The 18,057-nt window shown below is 60.0% G+C and overlaps 2 protein-coding genes across 9 annotated transcripts in view; one reads left to right on the plus strand and one right to left on the minus strand.

The window, feature by feature from the left end:
- The window catches only part of C25H16orf96 (chromosome 25 C16orf96 homolog), a 59,441-nt gene extending 53,776 nt beyond the window's left edge, over positions 1-5,665 (plus strand). For 6 of the 8 annotated variants that reach the window (XM_061402491.1, XM_061402492.1, XM_061402488.1 and 3 more), the window contains 3 exons: positions 2,823-2,903; positions 3,736-3,961; positions 5,517-5,665. In XM_061402491.1, the coding sequence (XP_061258475.1) occupies positions 2,823-2,903; positions 3,736-3,961; positions 5,517-5,532 (323 nt within the window). In that variant the 3' untranslated portion in view covers positions 5,533-5,665. Of the gene's footprint in view, positions 1-2,822; positions 2,904-3,735; positions 3,966-5,516 lie in introns of those variants that run through there. The other 2 variants (XM_061402489.1, XM_061402486.1) reach the window with 2 other exon arrangements.
- Positions 5,666-11,967: 6,302 nt separating this feature from the next.
- Positions 11,968-16,943, minus strand: UBALD1 (UBA like domain containing 1). The gene is made up of 3 exons (XM_061402531.1): positions 16,696-16,943; positions 13,326-13,388; positions 11,968-13,062 (listed from the first exon to the last, which is right to left on the minus strand). Exons 1-3 carry the CDS (start codon positions 16,813-16,815, stop codon positions 12,709-12,711), a joined length of 537 nt encoding a protein of 178 aa, XP_061258515.1. The 5' UTR covers positions 16,816-16,943; the 3' UTR covers positions 11,968-12,708.
- Between the last annotated feature and the right edge of the window lie 1,114 nt (positions 16,944-18,057).

Below are 18,057 nucleotides of genomic sequence, written 5' to 3' on the forward strand. Positions count from 1 at the left end.
GACATCCCAAATCAAGGTGTGGGCAGGGCCGTGCGCCCTCCTAAGGCCCCAGTGGAAGATCCCTCCTGCCTCTTCCAGCTTCTGGGGGCCCCAGGCATTCCTGGGCTTGTGGCTGCATCACTCCCATCTCTGCCTCTGTCTTTGAGTGGCTTCTCCCCGTGTCTCTTCCTCTTCTGTCTCTTAACTCAGATGGCCTCACCTCAAGAAGTGTGTGTGCTCAGTTGCTCAGTCACGTCCGTCCGACTCTTTGCAACCCTCTCCAGGCTCCTCTGTCCATGGGATTTTCCAGGCAAGAATACTGGAGTGGGTTGCCATTTCCTCCTCCCATCTCAAGATCCTTCACTTATTTACATCTGCAGGCACCTTTTCTTCAAACAAGGTCACATTCACAGGTTCCGGGGGCCATGTCTTTTGGGGGGCTGCCATTCAACCCACCACAGGCCCCTGCCCTGATCCAGTGGGGCAGGACACATCTCGAGCCCTTTATTTCCCCAGACCATGCATGTCACCCTTGCAGTGTTAACAGCTCCATGTGGACAAGGTTTGGCTGCTCCAGGCCCCGGGAGAGGGAAAGAGACTATCAGAAAGAGACTCAGGCCAGGCCTCTAGGACCACCAGGCAGGATGACAGCAACGGTGGCGAACACTGAATGGGCTCAACTTCTTTCTTTTTAAAAATATTTTTATTTATTCTGTTTGGTCACGCCACATGGCATGCGGGATCTTAGTTCCCTGACCATGGATCAAAACCACGCCTCCTGCAGTGGAAGCGCAGAGTCTTAACCACTGAACTGTCAGGGAGGTCTCTAATGAATCCAACTCCTTGCCACGCCCTGCACTGCCTCCTTTCACTCTGCAAGAGCCAGGGAGGCATTGCACAAACGAGCAAGTGAGGGCTGCTTCCTGCTCCCCTTTGGTGGAGGGGCCAGAGTGACATACAGACCCCACCCTCGTCCCCCATCATCGGTCAGACGGTGACCCCCTCCACCCAGCTGCCCCAGACTGTCACCGGAGCAAGGGGCTTTTCTCCCCTCCAGTTCCACGCAACAAAGCAGGACTGAACCAGGACGCCTCATTGCTTTATCTTGCTTGGGGGCCACAAAGTCTAACTGGCAATTGGGATCACTTTAAAACCTGCCTGTGGCTGGATTTTTTTGACCAGGTTGTGTTATTGCTCGTTTGTTACTCGAAAGAATATTTGGGCATGCTAAGTCGCTTCAGTCTTGTCTAACTGTGCGACCCTATGGACTGTAGCCCACCAGGGTCCTCTCCATGGGACTCCACAGCCAGGAATACTGGAGTGGGTTGCCATTTCCTCCTCCAGGGGATCTTCCTGACCCAGGATCAAATCCGTGTCTCTTACATCTCCTGCATTAGCAGGCAGGTTCTTTACCACTAGCACCATCTGGGAAGCCCAATCCAAGACACACCCAGAACCTAAACCTAAACTAGGTGATGCGAACCCTGCCCAGGGCCAGCCTGGTCTCATGAGTCCATCTGTCCTTTGCCCGCAGGGCCACTGAGGGCCGTCCCGCCAGCCTGTGCCCTCCCCTCCGATGCCCACACTGTGGCCAGGATCTCAGGCGGGCCAGAGGAACCCCTGGTGCCTAGTGAACAGTGCCCCCAACAGGAGGCTGGACTTCCAGAGAAGTCTCAGTGCAGGGAGGGCTGAGAATAGGCAGGGATGAGGTAGGCAGAGGTGGCTGGGTCACAGATGGAGGCGGAGGCGCCTCACCAGTCTGGCTGCTGTCCTCACCAGCCCTGGGTGGATGGCCGTCGTTGACCCCTCCTTACCCCCTCATCCTTCCAGCACCTTCACTCTCACGGCCTCTTCCCTGCACGTTCCCACCTCATGCACTGGCCTCTGGTCTGGGAGGCCGGCCATGGAGATTCTTGGCTGGACCCCCGTCCAGAAAGGGTGAAGGATGGAGCCAGACCCCAAAGGCCATGTATTGTGCGACGCCCTCCTATGAAGTGTCCAGAACAGGCAGGTCTCGAGACGGAAAGCAGGTTCGTGGTCGCCAGAGCTCAGGGGAGGGGAGAATGGGGGTGACTCACTCATGGGTACCAACCTCTTTTAAGGGTGATGAGATGTTCGGGAACTGGATGGGTATGGCGGCCACACAGCCTTGTGAATGAACTTGATGCTACCGAAGTGTTCACTTTGAATAATTAATTTTATGTGAATTTTACCTCAAAAAAGGGTTTCCCAGGTAGCACTAGTGGTAAAGAATCCACCTGCAATGCAGGAGACCTAAGAGACGTGGGTTTGATCCCTGGGACTGAAAGATGTCCTGGAGGAAGAAACGGCAACCCACTCCAGTATTCTTGCCTGGAGAATCCCATGGCCAGAGGCGCCTGGCGGGCTATTTCCATGAGGTTGCAAAGAGTTGGACACGGCTAAAGTGACTCAGCACGTACATACCTTTAAAAAAAAAGTGCTCACAGAGAAGATGAAGGACAGGGAGGTGGAGCGGGGCACTGCGGTGGCCGGCCCTGGTGGGAGTCGCTAAGAACTGGCAGCCTCCATCTGTCTACGCTAGAATAAGGGCTCTCTCCTCCCTGGCCTTGAGTTACTTTCAGAAAGGGTTTTCCTAACACCTCCGCCTTGAGAAGGGGAGGCGGGGAGGGAAGAAGGGGCTTCCCTGCACGAGTAGGTGGGGGTTGGGTGTGTGAAGAGGCGGGATAGGGGCCACAGGGCAGGTCCCATTGGAGTGAAGGGCCTTTGTGGGCACCAGAGGACGGGGTGTGGGCCTCCAGGTGGGCAGAGCCCTGGGGGCGCCCCCACCCACGCTTGTCTCTTCCCCTTTCTTCTCCGCTAAGCTGTGAAGGTCCCACATCCCCCGGCCCGAAGCCCGCATGAGGGTGCCCGCCTGAGCACCCTATTTGGTGCCATCTCCTCCGGTGAGTAGCTGCCCCCCAGCTCCCTGGCCCAGCTGGGATTCCAGTAGCGTTTCTGGGCCCCCATTCCCAGCCTCAGGCTTTCCAGCCCCACCTCACCCATCTCTCCCCTGCCCAGACCCAGAAGGCCAGAGAAGGTCCCTTCAGCAACCTCCTCCTGGCACCCAGTGCCCTGAGCAGGGGCTCCCAGCCATCCAGGGCTCCAGCTTCACCCTCCAGCCAGGCCTCCTGGTCCAGGTGCCATCCCTGGGGCCCAGGGCTGGAGTCTGTATTCCCAGAGTCGAGCTGGCTGCAGGGCTGGGATAAGGGTGCCCATTCATTCCTTCGGGCCTCTCCGCTGGGGGACCGAGAGCCGAGTCGGGGGGTGGGGTGGGGGAGCAGCTGAGGTCACGACTCCTCGAGTCTCATCACCAACCTGAGCGTGTTTTACAGCACACAGAGTACTTCCTCCACTCTCACCTCACCCCGTCCTTATCTCATCTACTGTCCCGGCTGGGGAGGCCGCTACAGCAGGGGAGCTGAGGCACAGCGACCTTGAACTGGGGAATCCCGGCCTCCAAGCCTCGTTTTCTCTAGGCTGCCCTGCTCCATGTCCTCGTCTACCTCTGGTTTCATCTATCTTGGATGGATAGATGAAACTACCCATCCCCCAGGATGGATACTCCTACCCCCACCCAGGAAGTGTCAGATGCCCTGGCTGGGTGATCAGAGGTGAACACTCCCAGTCTTGGGGCTTCTCTTTTCCTTAGAGGGGATGGCCCCGTCGGGCCAGCCTCTCTCCAGAATGTTCTTGGGACACCTCGTGGGTCTCTCCTGCCCCTCCCGCCCACTGCAGCCCTGCCCCCCCGCGTCAGCATGGGCTCAGCCACCTCAGGCCCTCTGCCGACGATGCCCGCTCGGCCTCCGTCTCTCCCGCCCGTGCTGCTGCTGCCACCACTGACGCCATCTCTGCAGGACCCCAAGCTGGGCCCCCAGCCGGCCCCAGGGGCTGCCAGGCACCCACGGTCCCTGCGCCTTGAGTCCCGAGCCAGCCTGCAGTCCGCCAAGGAGCCCAGCAACCCGTGAGCCCTGCGCCCGCCCCCTCCCCACCGGCATCTCCACCCTCCCCCGCAAGGCAGAGACACTGCCCTGGGCAAGGTGCGGGGGTCCTGGGCTTAAGGGAGGGGTCTCCACAAGGGACTCATTTTGACCCAGTAGCTGCTTTTAACTTGGTATGGATACACACGACACAATCCATCTCATGTTACGTTTCATGGAGAACGCAGCTTTCTTGCTAGACTGAATTTTCCACTAAACCAATTGAATTCCTTGACCCATTTTCAATACAGCACAGTTACAGTGGTTTTAAAAAACAATCACTTTCCTTTTTATTTTGCTGAAATGATTTCATCAGGATGCGTTCCAATCACAGCCGATACCGCTGTCCATTTTCTTTAGCGAGCGTTATTTCTCCCAGGACCGGTTTTCTCATGGGAACCGGGTTTTACTGCACGCATGCTTTTTTACTGTCTGTTGATTCTTTCCACCAGTAATCACTGTTATGAGTTGGGTGTTTAAAGAATCTGATTGTTTGTATTTACTTCTGGCTAATCCACGAGACACTTGGAGCAAAAGCCCTGGAATCCTCCAGGACCGCTCCATCCTGTTTGGCATCTTGCTGGTTCTTTGGGTCACGTGCTCACTGTCTGTGTGCTTGGTGGACTGACCACCAAAGCATGCTCATCTGGGGTTCCGTGACTGGCCCTGGGGCAAAGAGCAGCGCGCTCATACCTGCCTGATGGGTCCCTCAGGCCGTGTGGTTTCTGTCCCTGGGATGGTTTTGTGAGTGTGTGAACGCACCACAGGGCTTGGGAAATCTTAGTTACCTGACCAGGGATCGAACCCCTGCCCCCTGCATTGGAAGCGCAGAGTCTTAATCTGGACCACCAGGGAAGTCCCTGGGTGGTTTATCGGTCCCCCTTCTCCCTCTCGGGCTTCTCTGGTGGTTCAGCAGTAAAGATTCCACCTGAAAAAAAAAAAAAAAAGATTCCACCTGCAAGGCAGGGGATGTACGAGACACAAGTTCGATGCCTGGGTTGGGAAGATCCCCTGCAGGTGGGCATGGCAACCCAGTCTAGTATTCTTGCCTGGAGAGTCCCATGGACAGAGGAGCCTGGCTGGCTATAGTCCAGAGGGTTGCACAGAGTCGGATGCGACTGAAGCGACTGAGCACGCACGCTTCTTCATCTCAGTTTGGCTGTTTCTCCCTTTCCACCCCTAGGTTGTCCAGTTGCACCCTCCACCCTTTGTATGCTTCCTGACACTTCTGTCACATTCCACAAAGACTAAAAAAAAGCTTCCTTCTGCCTGGTTTTGGGGCACACCTCCCCCTAGCATCCACCAGAGGCCCCTGGGGTGGTGGAACGAGTCAGGGAGTTGGGTGGGGGGCGGCGAGCTGCCCTGGGGATCCCCCCTGGGGGCATCAGGGCGCTGGCATGGCAGAGGATCCTCTGGACCAGTGGCCAAAGGTGTCCTGGGTGCTGAGTGCCTACCCCCCCGACCCCCAATGATCCCCCAGCCCTGCCTCCCCTCCCACGCACCCCCTCCTGGACCTGACTTCTCTTTTCTTTCTCCGAGGACTGCGTCCAAATGAAGCCGAGCGCTTCCTGAGCCCCGTGACCTACGCCGCCTTGGGGGACATCAGCCAGTGCAGCCCTGGCCCCACCCCCGTAGCAGAGATGAGTATTTTTATCAACTTCTCCCCAGAATAAAACCTTTTACTTTTCTGACTGTGGATGAGGGTGACTGGCCCCATGCCCTCTGCAGTGGCTGGCCTTGCCCGTCCCACATGGGTGGGTGGGCCTGTCAGCCCCACGCCAGCCACCACCCCACCGGGGCTGAATCTCCACAGAGAATCATGACAACCCTCCCCTGCCCCATCACACACGCCCCCACGGCACAGTGCCCTGTGCAGCCCTGGCCCTGAGTGGTGGGCCTTACCCAGGCTCACACGGTAAGGTGTGGCTTACCCAGGAGGCTGTGGTGTGACTTACCCAGGCTCACACGGTAAGGCCTCAGCTCTCCAGCCACCTGCCCAGGAGGCCGTGCTTCCTGGGTGCCGGACACTGGTGTAAGGAGTCCAACTTCCAACACCTCTCCCGTGTGGCCTGGGCTTGGGCCAGAGGAAAGGTGGGGGCCCCAGGGAAGCGCCCGAGCCAGGCGCGGTCAGGCTTGTGTTCTGCCGCCTCGACATGTGGGGACTCACAGCAGCCAAGCCCTGCTCTCTCAGCCTCTGGTAGCTGCCTTCCAGCCCATTTTTTCAATTTACAGATGGAGTCAGTGCTTGAGTGGGCTCCTGAAGCCCGGGGATGGAGGGGTGAGCCAGGTAGGGCCCTGGGTAACTGTTTGCCCAGGGACGGGTCTCCTGGGTGCTTGGGAAGGAGGGGGGCGGTGAGCCCACCTGCAGCCAGCCAGGAGCAGTCTTGAAGATGACAGTTCTGTCCCCCATGGGGGCTGGTGGGGAAGCCAGCTTTTGGCCTGATTGCAGGCGGGAGCTGGAGGCAGAATCCTTGCCAAGGAGAAGGGCAGAAACCCCCCTGCCCTGTTCCGGACCCCGGGGGCGGGGGACCTGCTGGCCTTGGCAGCTGGGAGGGCGGTGCTGTACCTCCTCCTGTTGGGCTGAGGGGGTTGGGGGGGGGCCGATGCTCAGCAGGGTGCCCACCCCCCAGCAGGGGAAGGTGCTTCAGGAGTGGGTGAAACCGGGGGTGGGGTCAGTAGAGGGGGCACTTTTGAAGGCCCTGGGTCCCACCTCCTGCTCTGCTGGGGGACCACAGTTCCTGGCTGGGCCAGGCTGGACAAGTAGTGTGACCAACTGTCCTGGTCTGCCTTCGAGTGAAGAGGGATCCCTGGAACTTTCTGTTTTAAGGCTCAGATGAGGGGATTCCCTGGTGGGCCAGTGGTTAGGACTCCAGGCTTTCACTGCCAAAGGTTCCAGGTTCAATCCCTGGTTGGGGAACTAAGATCCCACAAGCCGTGTGGTGCAGCCAAAAAAAAAAAAAAATTCTTTATAAAAACATTTGCTAGGTTTCAATATTGCAGGAATGCAAATTCCCCATAATGGCTATTTTGATGGTGTTGTTGCTGTGAAAAAAGCACATTAAAACTTGCCTCCCTGGAGGTCCAGTGGTTAGGACTCCAGGCTTTCACTGCCAAAGGTTCCAGGTTCAATCCCTGGTCGGGGAACTAAGATCCCCAAAGCCTTGAGGTGCAGCCAAAAGAAAAAAGACTGAGATGAATCAGCCCTGTGGAGAGGGAGGTACACAGGCTGGCCTGGCATGAGGGGCACAGATGAGATGGCTCTGGCCAAGCAGAGGATCCTACCTCGGTGTGTTGCATGGTGACTGCTCTGCACCCCAAACCCAGCTCCACAACCCACCAATGCAAATGAAAGGGTCACTGAAGGTTCTCTTCCTTTCAAAGACCACAGACTCATTAACCCTGAGGTATGCACCACTGACGACAGCATGTGTCCCAGACCAGATGGTGTGCCTTGGAGAAGGCACCACAGGACCCCGCCTTGTGGCTCACCTGCAATGTGGGAGACCTGGGTTTGATTCCTGGGTTGGGAAGATCCCCTGGAGAAGGGAACGGCTACCCACTCCAGTGTTCTGGCCTGGAGAATTCCATGGACTGTATAGTCCGTGGGGTCGCAGAGTCAGACATGGCTGAGGGATTTTCACTTTCAGGACCCCAAAGCAGGCCGCCAGGGGGCACCGGAGGAAAGGCCTTCTGGGCAGGGACGTCTTAGGGGCACGTGGGTCTCCCTGGCACCACTCCCTTGGCTGACTTGAGCCCTGACTTTCCATGGATTCGAGAGCTCTAAGCAGAGACCCTCCAAATACACACAACCTCCAGAGAAGGGCTTCTCTTCTCTCTCCCCTTCCTCTTGCTCTCAACTTTTCCTAGATCCATAGAAAATGAGCCCCCCCCCCAATATTTGCACCTCATATCTCCCAGGAGATGAGAAAGGGCCAGAAAGCTGAGCAGAACTCTGCCAGCAGGCTCCTGGTGCCTCATGCTGGGCTGGCCTCAGCCATCCAGGGACCCAGCACCCTTACACCCCTAAAAGAGCTGCGTTCTTCAAAGACTTACTTGAAATACATATATTTCCCAAACATCAACTGTGGCTAAGCAACCGGAGACCTTTCCAAATGCAGGAACTGGAAATAGCCCTTGCCTCAAAAGATCTCCTTTTGGCCAACCCGGGCGGCCTCCCCAACACAGACACCAGGAGGAACTGGAGTCAAAGCCCTCATCTGTCCTTAGAGGAGTCTGGCTATGAAAAGACCCTCAGAGACCTCCAGGGCCACAGCAGCCCCGCCGGCTGCCAGGCTGTGGGGGAGCAGTCTTGGGAGCCGCGTGGTTTTCTGCTTCGGCTACAGTGTTCTCAGGGGCCCTGAGTGTCTGCCTCCATCCAGGGGAATCTCAGAACAAGCCCTTCTCTTCACAGCTCTGAAGGAGGCACCCTGCCTGCCCGCAGAAAGCATTTCAGAGCCTCCTTTCACCCCTCCGGTCCCCCCTCCCCTGACAGAGCAGGACATCTACTTTCACAGATGCTCCTGGGGAAGAGCAAATCTCTTTCAGAGACGCCAGCTCACTTGAGGTGCAAGGCAGACACAGCCACCATGGTGGCCAGAGGAGTGGCTGGCCAGCCAGGGCCAGGCTGGGAGGCCTCCCACCGTGATGGGTCAACTTCAACCAGCTGTGGCCTTAAGGGAACTTGGGCCAGATGTGACAAACGTCCAAGGTAAGCTGGAAGTGGAGCTTTTCATGTAAACTGATTTTAGAGTGCTGGCCAACAAATCGAGCCCAACGGCACACACCAGGGGCCTCCGAGTCTGAAAACCCTTAAGATGCCCGATCATTTAATGGGCTTCCCAGGAGGCGCTATTGATAAAGAACCTGCCTATCAATGCAGGAGACATGAGCGACGCAGGTTTGATCCCTGAGTTGGAAGATCCCCTGGAGGAAGGCATGGCAACCCACTCCAGTATTCTTGCCTGGAGAATCCTATGGACAGAGGAGCCTGGTGGGCTAGAGTCCATGGGGTCGCAGAGTCGGACACGACCAAAGTGACTTTGCACGCATGCACAATCATTGAAGAACAGGGCCCACCCACGTTAAGTCACATGGGGAGGGGAGGCCTCCATGTCCATCTGCAGTCGTGTCCCCTCGTCAGAAAGGAAAGCTCCAATCACATTCTTCCCGGAACCTCTGGGATGCAAATGGTGTTTTCAGAGTGGAATTTTTGGAAACAAAGTGATGGAGCTCAAGTCTGGTGATCAGGTGGGTGGTGATGAAGCCCAGAGGCTGGTCTTCATGTGTTGTTGAGGAGGCTCCAGGAAGTGCCGAAACGGACCGCTAAGAATGGCTGTAAATGTGACTGTTCCGTTTGTACCTCATCTTTGCATTTTAGCCAGTTTGCACTTGCACATGTGGTGGGAGGTGATTACTGACTCCTCCTGTCTTGCTTCTGAGCGTCCAGGCTTGGAGAAGTTGAAGTTCCAGGTTCTGTGTTGCCCTTGAGTTCCATCCGGAGTGCTTGACATCTATGTGGGCCCGCCTCTGCCTCCCCTCGCGTCTCCCACCCCCTTTTGCAGCCCTTTGCCTGTCTGGGAGGTGCTCAGCGGAGGAGGAGGGAGGGTGTGCGTGGGGCTTCCAGCAAACCTGGCAAGGTCCGGGCACTGGTGGAAAGCTCTAGCCCCACCCTCCGCTCCCTCCTGCTCTGGTTCCCAGCGTGCCCAGGGCCCTCATTAGAAATCAGATTCCTGGGCCCTCCTCCTCAAGCACCCAGGGGACACTTGTGCTCTACAGGCTGGAGGGTCACGAGTCTAGTGGGCTCCCGCTTGCCACGAGGGGCTTGTGTTCCATGAGTCATTTTCTATCAGTCACCTGGAAGCTGCTTCGAGAACAGCTATGACATAAGTGACGTGCCGTAGTTTACCCTTTTAAAGTGTATGATTGAGTGGTTTCTAGTACATTCACAACTTGATCACTAATGCCCTGGGGAATGTTTAAAACTATTGTCAGGACTCCACCCCAGAGACCAATGCTGTGGGCCCCCAGGGGGCTCCCCGGAGGCCCTGCGGCTCTCTACTGGGGTGACTTTGCCTGCAGACACTTCTAGTTGTCCTAACTGGGCGCTGCTACTGGTTCGAACTCATGGAAAGGGGTCAGGGGTGCTGCACAGGACACCCCAGTGTCTGGAGTGCCCACACTGGAAAAGCTGCATCTACAGGAAACTTAAGTCCTTCCAGGACCTCCTCCTGGGGCCTCCAGGCCTGGCCCCTGGTGGCCTCTGGAGACAGAAGTGGGCTTGGTCAGGTTGGGATTCTCACCCTTGAATGTCCACAGGGCACGTGAGGATCCTGTTCAAAGCAGATTCTGACTCAGGAGGTCTGGGCTGGGGTTAGAGAGAGAGGTCATTCTGCATCTCTGACAAGCTCCCATGGGACCCAGCTGGTCTGGTGACCACACTTGAGGAGTGAGGGTATAGTTCCCACAGGCCACCCTGAGGCCAGCGTGGGGGTGGGGAGCCTGAGTGGACATTCTGGACCGTGCACCCTCTTGCATGGCTCCAGTGGGTATGGCCACCTCAGTCGTCTGGCCACTGGGGAGCTCACACTCACCCACAGAAGCGCTTCCTTGCCTCCTACACTTGGAAGGGGGTGTGGCAGCTTCCTGAGAACTGCTGCTAAGTCTCTTCAGTCGTGTCCGACTCTGTGTGACCCCATAGACGGCAGCCCACCAGGCTCCCCCATCCCTGGGATTCTCCAGGCAAGAACACTGGAGTGGGTTGCCATTTCCTTCTCCAATGCATGAAAGTGAAAAGTGAAAGTGAAGTCACTCAGTCTTGTCCTACCCTCAGCGACCTGAGAACTGTCTTCCCCCCAAAAGGATGAAAGAGCTGCAGTGAATGTTCAGGAGCTCAGGACAGCCTCCTCTCTCCCCCGCCAGGCACCCAAGGCAGAGCTGTGCCCCTGCCCCCAAAGGCCATTAGAAGGGTGGGCTTCAAGGTGAGGACATGAGCAACAGCTGCAGTGGGGGTGCTGCAGTCACTCCTGTGACCAGTGGGGGCCTCTAGTGAGGCTGTCCAGACCCCAACAGGGCAGCAACGGGCTGTGTGGTGACCCCGGGGAGTGGCAGCGGGGCTGCCACTGGCAGGTGCTGAGGTGCCTGCCAGCCAGATCTTCTGAAACAGAACTCTCCACCCCCAGGCACTGTCCAGTGGGCTGAGTGGGGTAGGCCTCCTGACTAGGAAGTCAGTCCACTGGTGACCATCTGCAGGGGCCCACGTCCCCTTACTCCCCCAAGTTCCAGCCTCACCAAGGGGTGCAAGGTCTAGGCTGCCTTCTCTCAAAGCTGCCCCAGGGCAGAGTCGTGCCCAGCTTCTCCCTTAGAGGAGTAGGTGCCTGCCCAGCCTGGCGTGGGAGCAGCTGGGGATCCACTGTCTGTTGCCCCTGAGTGGTTTGTCTCCTTGGCAACCAAAGGTTTGAGCTGCAGCTTGGACTCTGCCCAGCCTCATCCAGTCACTGTTGCTGGCCCACGGGCTCTGCATCCATGCCTACTATCTTACCACGGGGGCTGTGGCCTGCGCCTCCCCCAAGGAAGGGCCCTGCCCCACCCAGCGTGGCTACTGGAGGTGGGGCTGAGGGTCCAGCCTGTAACTGGCCACTGGGGCCCTAAAAACAGCAAGAAAAGTCCTTGTGTGAAACCCAGGCAGACCGGAAGGCAGCTGTTAGCCCTGGAGGCCGGGATCTGTCCAGTTGGACAGGGGGAAGGGTGAGCAGACAGAGGCAGGGGTTCTGGGAACACAGGGCAGGAACTAACTTCATGGGAAAAGCCTGGGGTGGGCAGGAAGATTCCAGAGCACGTTGTGGTTGAAAAGACAGTGACAGATAGGAGCAGTGTGGAGCCAGGCAGGACTCGGGGGTTGGCCTCTGCTCTGGGCTCGGCTGGCACCCTCCCCCTCCACATGGAGCCAGCTGGCAGCAAAGCTTAGGATATGAGGCACGACCACAGAGCCTGGTGGTGGTTTGGAACTCTTTCTTCTCCTTTGTTAAAAGGGGGAAAGGAATTGGGGATGGGGTACCCCCGGGCTCTGGGGAGGCATGCAGGCAGCCCCAGCAGGCAGGCGCTGGGGGATGGGTGGGAAGAGTCCTGGAGTTTCCCACAATCCTTTTCTCTGCAGGGAAGAGCAAGGCTGGCTGCCCAGGGAGCAGGAGAGAGGGGCAGGGCCCTGGGGGGAAGGGCGGCGGGCGAGGGGGGCTCACTCTAACATGCAAAGTCCAGCTGCCCCATAAACTAGGTTGCTTCTCGAAGAGCGACATACGTATAAATACACAGACACAGCTACACGCACACATGCGGAGAAGGCTCTGCGTTCCCGAGGGTGGGGATCTAGGCCCGCCGGCCCCAGGGAGCTCCAAGGCAGGAGCCCGCCCAGTCTCCGGCGTGGCGATGCTCCGCTGCCCCCGGGGCCGGCGGGGCAGGGTGGGCGAGTCCTCTGGCGAAGGCTGCTTGTTCTCCGAGCTTTTGTCCATCAGCACCCAGGTGACTCGAAACCAAATCCATGGAAGCGGGGCGCCACAGGCCTGTGCCGCCGGGCAGGCGTGCGGGCAGCCTGTGGGCTGGCTCGAGGGTCCGGTCTCTCCCCTCCAGGGCTCCGGGGAAAAGGGGTGCAGACAGAGGAGGGTGAAGGGGGCCCGCAGAGACGTCCTCTCCCCCGCCCCACGGGGTCCTGGCCTCCGGGAGGGGGGAGGGGCCTCCCTTATCTCTCGGCCTCCATGGCGGGGTGGGCCCTGGGTTCCGAGGCGGCCTGTTGGGGGGCCAGGGGCGGCCAGTCTGACGCCGGGGAAGGGGGGGCCGGAGTCCACAGGGGCGGCTGCGGCGGCTGGTGGTGCTGTGCGCCCCCTGGGGGTGAGGCCGCGGCTGGCCAGCTGGGCGCCGCGAAGCTGCCGGTGGCGGTGAGCGGGAAGTGCGGCGGCGGCGACGTGGCCGTGGCGGCCATCGGGCTGCCGCTGCCTCCGCTGTGGAAGCTCTCGGAGGCCTTGAGGCGGGAGAACATGGTGAGGGCATCGGGGAAGTTGGGGGGCGTGGCGGGGGTGTTGGCAGGAGTGCACATCTGTAGGGGGAAGAGGGAGGGGGATGAGTGCCCCTTCCAGAAGGGCCCCTTCGCCAGTGCAGCACCCCCCGCGGGCGGTCCCCCAGCCCGGAGCTCACAGGGGAGCAGAGCAGTGCCCACGTGCGCAGGCCCACGCAGCCTGCTGCCCAGCTCCCAGGAGTCCCTCCCAGCGGCTCCTTCCTCAGGCCTGGGCGGGTACCCCCGACCCCTCGGCACTGGTAGAGTCCCGCAGGGATGCCCCTGGGGCTACAGGGAACACTTACCATCTGGTGGTGATGGTGGCTGTACGGGATGTTGGTCTCTTGGAAAAAGGCGCTGAGGGCCGTCTGTAGGAAAAAAGGCCCATGCTTACCTTCAGGACCCCAGTGGCCTTGGCCTGGCCTTCCTTGACTCTCAGCACCACCCCGAGAGGTGCTGTGGAGCCCTGGGCTGGTGGGCAGGGAGGACCCTCAGGACACTGCCTGCAAGCTGGCTGCCAGGTGCATCCAGCTTACCTGGTTTCGTCACCATGAGTGACGTGAGGGCCTGTCTCATGGGGAAAGGGCTCCAGGAGACTCTGGCCCTATGGTCACCAACTCTATGGGTGGCAACTCCTTACTCCTCCCTGAGTTTCACTTTCCTTGTCTATGAACCAGAGGGTGGCAAAGGCACCCCGATGTTGAGAGCCTGTAGCCCACCACTCCTCTCCTGGGCTAGCCAAGGGACCCTGCCCTGCCTCTCGGTTTATCCTTCTGCACCAAAGGGACTAGGAGGCTGGCAGCCATGCTCCTGAGGTCCCCGGGCCAGGCTGGGATTAAGTACTGTGCTGTGGGTTTCCCACTCCTATCCAGTCGTCGGAGCCTCCCAACAAACTGGTGGAGCAAGAGGAAGGTTGCAGTGGGGTTCGCACCCAGGACTGTGAGAAGCGGGTGGGAAAGGGGGTGGCAGCAGCTCCGGGTCAAACCAGCTCCTCGAGTGGCCCTGGGGGGCTGGGGGGAAGGGCCCCCAGGGCGGTGGCCTCTGGTACTGGTGTGTCCTGATTCGGCCCCTTGCAGGACAGGCATCCAGGAAAATAAGGGAACCAGCTGCTCTTGCGAAAGTGCAGGGTGAGGGAGCCCGTCAAGTATGTGAAGGGTCTGCGGGCAGCTCTGCCCTCCACGCCGCCCCCCTTGGGCTCCCCGCCCACTGCGGCCCAGGGCTGTCAGCCCCCTCCCCCACTCCCAACACACCCAGAAACCCAGCCTGGCTCCCAGGCTTACCCTAGGGGTTTTATTACTAGAGTAAATTCAAATGAATTATTCTGGGAATTTCCTGCTGGAGACGCCCTACCCCAACGTCCCTAAACAGGGGTGTGGGAGCTGGGGGCGGGGGGAGAATGCCTCGGTCTCTAAGCACCTCCTTGTGACACCTCCCGGACCAGGAGCCCCAAGGGACACCAACCTATTCCTCCCCCAGCAGCAGCCCCATAGGCAGCTGCAGTGTGTGAGCATTCCAGGGAGAGGCGGTTGCCCTTTTCCTGCCTTCCTAGAGCACCCCCAAACTTAAAGCACAGAGGTCCCCCTCCCCCAGCAGCCTTCTGTCCCCATTAACACCTGACTCACAGAGAATATGACCCCAAAACAGGCCTCCTGCTGGTCCAGCCCTCAGCCCAAGTGGCTGCCAGCCGGGGGTTGAGGCAAGGAATCCCACTCACTCCCAGGAAGACCTAAGGGCTGGATGTTCACACCCCATTTTTACCCTGAGAACCTCCCTACTAACCACATCCCCACTTTACACATAGTGAAGCTGAGATTCGGGGAGCCCAGGACTTGTACCATGGGGGCCATCAAAGCTCCCCAGTCTGCAAGCTGTTCCTGCCCGTCCTGAGGTCAGAGTTTCCCCAGGCATTTTAATCTTCAAAGATACATTTTCAATTCCAGTGACCAGGAGACACCAACCCTGAGCGACTGCCAGCCTGTGCCAGGCTCTGTGGGCAGGGCTGCTTCCCACCGGACACCTGCCCGCCCAGCCAGAGGGGGGGACATGTATGCAGATGTGGGACTCCAGCAAACTACCATGAATGTGGTTTTGCAAGTTTTGCCACATCCAGCTCTAGATTAGGAAGCTTCCTGCAGGGTGGGGCTGCTGGGCTGGGAAGGGGGGGCTGCCCATGCACTCCTCAGAGGTCAGCTCACAGCTCATGGCCCCCAAGTACAGCGATGGAAACTGAGGCCACAGGGTGGGACCTGCCCAGAGAGAGCGAGCAGTGTCCTATCTTGTGATTTGAGGACCACCCCAGGATTAGCTGTCAGGTCCCCCTGAGATCTCTGGTGGGAAAGTGAGCAAGGATTCCTTTGAGTGGACAGGCCACTGCCTCCCTGAGTGGACAGGTCACTGCCTCCCCAGACTGTCCCAACTTTGAGGCAGGAATTATTATCTCTGTCCCACCCCACAGGAAGCTGAACACAGCCCCCAGGCTCCCTGTCCCTCCTCTGGCGGGGAGTACCTTCCCTGAGCTGGCTTCCCATCTAGAAACCAGGCTCCCCAGCCCAGGCTGGGCACGGACTCTACAGAGGACTCTACAGACCGAGACTGTGACCTTACACCTGTGAGGGGTGGAGCTCAAGGGGCTCTGGCCTCCTCCCTAGATACCATCCCGGGTTATTTCTGGGGCAGTCGAGTTGGGAAGGCCAGGTGGCCTTTTGGCAAGCCCTGGGCACTAGTGCTCTATGGGTCAGGGAGGCCTGGGGAGGTGGGGGCCAGGCTGGGGCAGCCCCACCTCCCGCCCAGCTGGCCGAAAGCCACTGAACCGTGTACACCAAGCCGTGCGCTGTGCAGGCAGATTCGGCAGCCAGCACAGGAGGGCACCTGGATACGCCTCCGGCGCGGGGTACACAGATCACACCCTTAGCTGTCGTATGGGGCTCTGACACACCACTTGGACACCCATGTGTGCACACGCCTGAGTACCGTCTGCAAAACGGTGACCTGTGCGTACACGGAGCGCACACAGCCCGCACCCGCGCCGCGGGCTGGACTGAGTGTTTACACACACAGACGCCAACATGCCCACACGTAGCGTGGCGCGTGCGTAAATACAAATGTACAAGTACGTGGACACGCGCCGCCGAGCTGCCCACCGGGCACGCAGACCCTCAGACCCACACACACCGGAGGCTCCACCCGCGGGCTCAGGGCTTCCAAGGCGGGGGCGGCGCGGGCCCAGTTCGGCCCAGGCCACGGGCGTCCTCCTTCCGGCTGCCGAGCCGACTGTCCGTCGGGGCCTCAGCGCCGCCCCGCCCTGGCCGTTACCGAACAAAAAAGGGGGTCCCCGGAACCCGATCGCCTGGAGAATCTGGGGGTTGGGGGGGGCGGGGATTCCGGACCCGGCGAGGGCAGGCCGCCCCTCCCGCCCACCCCGCGCGGGCGGCGTTTCCGGGGGCCGCGTAGTCGCGGCCGCGCCGCTGGGCCTGACCCGCACGCCGCGTGTGCGCGCCGGGGCCCGGACGCCGGGGCGCGCGGCCGCCTGGACACCGGGGCCGAGAGCGCGGGCCCAGCCCCGGCGGAGCGCGCCGCGGCACGTGTCCACACCCGCCCGCACACGCCCCACAGCAAGCGCCGCCACGCGGGACGGACACCCAGCGCCCCGGGCCCGGCCCAGCCCCGGCCGCCTACCTCGAACTGCCAGTGGGCCGCCTGCAGCAACTGCTTCGCCTGGTCGGCCGCACAGCCGGCCGTCAGTACGAACTGGTTGATCATGACCTGGTGCTTGAGCTCGTCCATGTTCACGGACATGGCGCCGCCGCCGCCTGCCCGCTCCAGCCTCCCGCCACGGTGCTCTCCTCCGCCTCACGCGTCCACCATTAGCGAGCCGGCTCCGGCTAATACAAATATTTACTGTGCGGCTCTGACTCACCGAGCCTCGCCTCGCTCCGGGCCGCGGGCGGCATGCTGGGATATGTAGTCTCGCGCCGCTTCCGCCGCGCTCGGCCGGGCGTGCGGGCCGGGCCCGAGGGTGTGTCCTGAGTGTTAGGCGCCTACTTAGTGTGCAGAAGCTGGACGGGCGCGTGCCCAGGCCGTGACTGCACCGATTTGGGTGGGTGGGCGGGTGGTCCGGAGGCGGGGGCTACAGACCGTGCACGGGCGCAAACGCTGGTTGTTGGCCAAGACCCCAGGATCCCGAACCCCAGTGTGGCTGGCATCCCCCGTGTTGACTAGGCGCCTTATTTTTGCACAAATCATCAACACGAGGGCCATAAGGCACCGAAAGCCTGGCGCACTCAGTTCAGTCGCATAGTCGTGTCCGACTCTGAGACCCCACGGACTACAGCATGCCAGGCCTGCCTGTCCATCAGGCGCCTACAAATACTTGTTCAGTGAATGAATGAATCTGCCCTTTAGAGTTCTACTTCGAGTCACCGCCTCCAGGGAGCCTTCCAAGCCTTCCCCAACACCCGTGGACTGGAAGCCTGCATCTCCCACTTGTAACGCTGGTCCCTCCCTCCCTGGCCCGATGCTGGACCAGGCACAGGAGGCCTGAAGAACGCTGGAGGAAGCGCTGAGGGCTGGGACTGACAAGGGAGGCCCGCAGTCTCTGGAGCCCCGGGGTACCCCTCCGCGCGACGCTCTCACTTTCCCACGCAAAATCTCGTGCGCTTGGCCGGAAATCTCGACTCTTAATGTGCGGGCGCTAGGACCGCTCGGAGCCAGTTCCGGGGCGGCCCCCGAACTTCCACTCCCAGGATGCCCCGGTTTATTTGCATCTTTCAGTCCCGAGTGACGTCAAGTGAGTGAGGCCGCTCCTTGGCCAATGGATGGCCGCGAGGTGTTAGGACCTGGCCATATAAGGTAAACAAAGCTGGCTGCCCAATGAGGCAGCGGCGGGGGCGGGCACTGAGTAGGGGCAGGCGGGGGCGCATCACGTGGAGGGCGGGGGCGGGGCTGAAAAGCGCGTGGGGGTGGGGGTTGGTTGCGGGCTGTGTTTACAGCTCCACACACGCCGTTTCCGGTTGAGGTCGCCGGTCGGGTGTGCGGGGA

Source organism: Bos javanicus, chromosome 25 (genome assembly GCF_032452875.1).
Source record: "Bos javanicus breed banteng chromosome 25, ARS-OSU_banteng_1.0, whole genome shotgun sequence".
Taxonomy (NCBI): domain Eukaryota; kingdom Metazoa; phylum Chordata; class Mammalia; order Artiodactyla; family Bovidae; genus Bos; species Bos javanicus.